This window comes from Ylistrum balloti, unplaced genomic scaffold (genome assembly GCF_031769215.1).
Source record: "Ylistrum balloti isolate Yb309-2 unplaced genomic scaffold, AGI_CSIRO_Ybal_v1 Utg370570, whole genome shotgun sequence".
In the NCBI taxonomy this organism is placed as follows: Eukaryota; Metazoa; Mollusca; class Bivalvia; order Pectinida; family Pectinidae; genus Ylistrum; species Ylistrum balloti.
The window spans coordinates 187,171-193,170 of NW_026782357.1; the positions used below are offsets into that span (position 1 = coordinate 187,171).

Here is a 6,000-nt window from a genome sequence, read left to right on the forward strand (position 1 = left end):
TTGTCAATCTAATTCTTGTTAATCCACAATTCAGACCGTTTGAATTAACATGACATCAAACATCGATTCCGGCCATATTGGTCTAACATGACATCAAACATCGATTCAGGCCATATTGGTCTAACATGACATCAAACATCGATTCAGGCCATGTTGGTCTAACATGACATCAAACATTGATCACAGCCATGTTGGTCTAACATGACATCAAACATCGATTCATGCCATGTTGGTCTAACATGACATCAAACATTGATCACGGCCATGTTGGTCTAACATGACATCAAACATTGATGTAACATGACATCAAACAAACAGCCATGTTGGTCTAACATGACATCAAACCTCGATTCAGGCCATGTTGGTCTAACATGACATCAAACATTGATCACGGCCATGTTGGTCTAACATGACATCAAACATTGATCACGGCCATGTTGGTCTAACATGACATCAAACATTGATCACAGCCATGTTGGTCTAACATGACATCAAACATTGATCACAGCCATGTTGGTCTAACATGACATCAAACATTGATCACGGCCATGTTGGTCTAACATGACATCAAACCTCGATTCAGGCCATGTTGGTCTAACATGACATCAAACATTGATCACGGCCATGTTGGTCTAACATGACATCAAACCTCGATTCAGGCCATGTTGGTCTAACATGACATCAAACAACGGCCATCTGTAAGAACAAAAATATAGAAATACGTTAAACAATATTGTCAACATCAATATTAACGCATGTACTCCAGTACAATTGCTTTTTAGCATCTGATATATAACTGAGTGTAGCCATTAATGTCAACAAAGATTTCAGGTTGCAGAGATAAGAACAAAAATATAGAAATACGTTAAACAATATTGTCAACATCAATATTAACGCATGTACTCCAGTACAATTGCTTTTTAGCATCTGATATATAACTGAGTGTAGCCATTAATGTCAACAACAGGCAGAGATACCAACAACAGTAACACTGCTCATTGTCAACATAACTACCAACAGCTGTAACACTGCTCATTGTCAACATAACTACCAACAGCTGGAACACTGCTCATTGTCAACATTACTACCAACAGCTGTAACACTGCTCATTGTCAACATAACTACCAACAGCTTTAACACTGCTCATTGTCGACATAACTACCAACAGTTGTAACACTGCTCATTGTCAACATTACTACCACCAGCTGTAACACTGCTCATTGTCAACATAACTACCAACAGCTGTAACACTGCTCATTGTCGACATAACTACCAACAGCTGTAACACTGCTCATTGTCAACATAACTACCAACAGCTGTAACACTGCTCATTGTCAACATAACTACCAACAGCTGTAACACTGCTCATTGTCAACATAACTACCAACAGCTGTAATACTGCTCATTGTCAACATAACTACCAACAGCTGTAATACTGCTTATTGTCAACATTACTACCAACAGCTGTAACACTGCTCATCGTCAACATAACTACCAACAGCTTTAACACTGCTCATTGTCGACATAACTACCAACAGTTGTAACACTGCTCATTGTCAACATTACTACCACCAGCTGTAACACTGCTCATTGTCAACATAACTACCAACAGCTGTAACACTGCTCATTGTCGACATAACTACCACCAGCTGTAACACTGCTCATTGTCAACATAACTACCAACAGCTGTAACACTGCTCATTGTCGACATAACTACCAACAGTTGTAACACTACTCATTGTCAACACAACTACCAACAGTTGTAACACTGCTCATTGTCGACATAACTACCAACAGTTGTAACACTGCTCATTGTCGACATAACTACCAACAGCTGTAACACTGCTCATTGTCAACATAACTACCAACAGCTGTAACACTGCTCATTGTCAACATAACTACCAACAGCTGTAACACTGCTCATTGTCGACATAACTACCAACAGTTGTAACACTGCTCATTGTCGACATAACTACCAACAGTTGTAACACTGCTCATTGTCGACATAACTACCAACAGCTGTAACACTGCTCATTGTCGACATAACTACCAACAGCTGTAACACTGCTCATTGTCAACATAACTACCAACAGCTTTAACACTGCTCATTGTCAACATTACTACCAACAGCTGTAACACTGCTCATTGTCAACATAACTACCAACAGCTGTAATACTGCTTATTGTCAACATTACTACCAACAGCTGTATCACTGCTCATTGTCAACATTACTACCAACAGCTGTATCACTGCTCATCGTCAACATAACTACCACCATCTATATCACTGCTCATCGTCAACATAACTACCAACAGCTGTACCACTGCTCATTGTCAACATAACTTCCAACAGCTGTAACACTGCTCATTGTCAACATAACTACCAACAGCTGTATCTTCAATAGTATATTTGTCCTTACCTTTGTCACTGTGGACACTACTAAGACATACAAACAAGAACTGTTTAATACCGATCATGTTGTGATAAGTTCACTACCCTATTCAAAGTGAAAAGGTAAGAAGTTGTTTAATTACTCAAACTAAATATGTTTTCTGCCTATTCCTTTTACCTCCTACATATTCAGCCAAGCTCATGAGCATGTAAAAAACTTGAATCATAATTGTCTAGAACAGATACAAATTACCATACAAAAATGCTTTGAGTGGTACCTGATTTGAAATAAAACAGCAATTGTTGAAACTACCAATACTAGAAATCCAAAGATCTATATAGACACATTGGGTATCCATGTAGTTATGTACCTTAAAACCTCAAGTCTGTAGGAGTCTGTAAAAGAACCTTGGTGTCCATGTAAACATAAAAGCTTGTGTCTATATCAACAGGTCATGTCTACAGACCATGGGTCAGTATCAAACTGTCCAGTGTGTCAGTTATTGAACTGGCCAGTGAAAAGATAGCCTCACTGTTGTGTTAGATAGTTGGTAAATTAAATTCCTTATCAATTATAAGTGACTTTTCTGACAGGTAGATAAATGCAGGGGAGTTTATACTTGTTTGGTGACCTTGAACATATTGACGTTTGAAGTCCTAAGGTTTGCTGTAAACCTGTTTGGTCACACTGGTTAAGAATATATACATACACTTGACATCTTTTAAAATCATTCAGTATGCAAACTTTACCAAATTGACTGGAATATCTATGCAGTGGGTATACCTCCCTTTCTATAGAAGAATTGTCCTTCTAGATTTAAACATTTTTGAATAGCTAGCATCACTGCCCAAAAAAAATCTCTAGAAATACATGTATGTTTACTTTTATAAATTCATAGTGAAAGACACACATTTTCCCCTTAATTTTCTTGCTATATTTGTCCTTGGACACATAAATGACCTTGAACATGTATTAATGACCTAAATATGCTTGCCAGCTGTCTTTGCCTTTTTTTAACAAGGATTCTGAACACACAATCATCAACACTTATCATTCCTAGTTTTAAATATACAAATGAACCATAACAAAGAGCAGCTAAGAACTCTCAAGTTTTCATGTACCCTGAATAGTTTTACAAGGTTTGGTGAACTCTGTACTCTGAATAGTTTTACAAGGTTTGGTGAACTCTGTACCCTGAATAGTTTTACAAGGTTTGGTGAACTCTGTACTCTGAATAGTTTTACAAGGTTTGGTGAACTCTGTACCCTGAATAGTTTTACAAGGTTTGGTGAACTCTGTACCCTGAATAGTTTTACAAGGTTTGGTGAACTCTGTACCCTGAATAGTTTTACAAGGTTTGGTGAACTCTGTACCCTGAATAGTTTTACAAGGTTTGGTGAACTCTGTACCCTGAATAGTTTTACAAGGTTTGGTGAACTCTGTACCCTGAATAGTTTTACAAGGTTTGGTGAACTCTGTACTCTGAATAGTTTTACAAGGTTTGGTGAACTCTGTACCCTGAATTGTTTTACAGGGTTTGGTGAACTCTGTACCCTGAATAGTTTTACAAGGTTTGGTGAACTCTGTACTCTGAATAGTTTTACAAGGTTTGGTGAACTCTGTACTCTGAATAGTTTTACAAGGTTTGGCGAACTCTGTACCCTGAATAGTTTTACAAGGTTCGGTGAACTCTGTACTCTGAATAGTTTTACAAGGTTTGGTGAACTCTGTACCCTGAATTGTTTTATAAAGTTTGGTGAACTCTGAACTCTGAACCATGCAATTTCTATCACATAAAGTTTAACTTGTTACATGAATCTGATCCTTACAATAATATCGCACCAAAAAAGGAAAGTAAATATCAACATATGTATAAACTTTGAAGGATTACACTATGTTCTGTAGCTAGGTAGAAAATGATAAAGATAGTGCTATATTGATACAACAGAAGAAAAGCTATTCTGATTTATTCAGTTGTTTCCCCATATCTCCTTGCCATATTTATAGAGAGAACCCAACAAGGAATTCAAGACTGCAAAATCCATCAATTTCAACTTACATCCAGTTACGACGGGAAAAAAAAAAAAAATTGTCAAGCTTCCATATCGCAAATCCATTTTCTTGGACTGCTACAAATACCATTATATCTTTGTATGATAAATTACTTGATGGATCATTATTTATTAACTTGGTTACATTTATAACACATAATAATGTATCGCAGTTGGCACAATATTTTCTGACAGTGTTCCAGTCCTTTCTGTGTATATCTGTACATAAACTTCAGTATTAAATATATAAAGTAAACAGGCCAACTTGCCTATTCATGTTATTTATGTCATTTTTCATTCAGAAGTCTCAGCCTTAATTCTATATACATCTTAATTCAAATAGCATTTAAATTTTCTTCCTTTGTGAAGCTCAGAAATAGATTGAATTAATAATACATAGATATATCTATATATTTTTACATTGGTTAGTCAACCTTGCCTACTCTGCTGAATTGATGTTGAAATTCAACATATTTATTACGGAGAACTTTCCCGTCAGGTGTACTTTAGAACATAAATACCGGCGCCAGACGACGTCGATAACGTCAAACCACAATAAAAACATAACATTCCCTCATTATTTTAACACGTATAAGACAAACAAACACAGACCCACTGGTATAGACATTGTGTATTATAATCAAACAGAGTTATGAGAATAGAATTCAGTTTGATAAGTCAGCAAGAATAAGGAAACAAACAAGACAACAGTAGTTTTTGCCTTGGAGTTTACAAAAGACAGACTGACACTCGAGTATATAATGGATTACTAGTAGTCTGGTTTTCTGCTCTCAACAAAACTAAGCTTCAATATACATAAGTCATGTGTTGCAGCCTGCCTGTTTGGCTTTCTTTTTTATTAATTTGGAATATTTCTTCCTAAATACAGCATCTGAGAATAACAGAGCATTTTTTCAATAATCTAATATTCTAATATTTTCAATTGGTCCTATTTCATAACATCAATTCAGTGAACATGAAAACCATTTCCTTCTGTGGTCTGTTAAAAACAGAAAAATAATTTGAATTTCAAGTGTAACTACTTCTTTAAACGTCATTTCAGCAATAACAGTGAATAAAAAAGTTGTTTATTTTGAAATGAAAGCAAAAATTATTCTTGAAAATATATAAATATACTCCATGCTAAATGCTTTACATCATGCAAATTTTCATGCATATAGGAGGATGCCAAGATGCAACTGTCATGCAAACAACATCAATTAGGAAAGAACAAGACTGAAACGGTGATTAGCGTATACCTTCGTAATTCTTAACATCAACGTTTATTTGATGATGATCAGTCTTGATAATTATCACCTTTTAAACATTAAAGTTGAAATAAGTATAATTAGTAGCTTGTCTAGACCAGCAGAAACAAATCAACATAGTCACAACAGCCTGACATCATCAGTGAAAAAAAGCTCACCAAAATCACAATATTGTTTACTTCAAAATGCCAAGGATATACTGAAGCCACTGAATTGATTTGTGTACATCACAATAAACTACAGGTGTGTTGTTGTAAGAAGTTAATTAAGTCTGGGACTTCAATTAAAT

The 6,000-nt window shown here is 35.7% G+C and overlaps 1 protein-coding gene across 1 annotated transcript in view; it reads right to left on the bottom strand.

The window, feature by feature from the left end:
- LOC132556457 (centrosome-associated protein 350-like) overlaps positions 1-4,171 on the bottom strand; it is a 65,807-nt gene extending 61,636 nt beyond the window's left edge. The window contains exon 1 of the mRNA XM_060220869.1: positions 3,514-4,171. Coding sequence (XP_060076852.1) covers positions 3,514-4,171 — 658 coding nt within the window. The remainder of the gene's footprint in view (positions 1-3,513) is intronic.
- Positions 4,172-6,000: the final 1,829 nt, after the last annotated feature.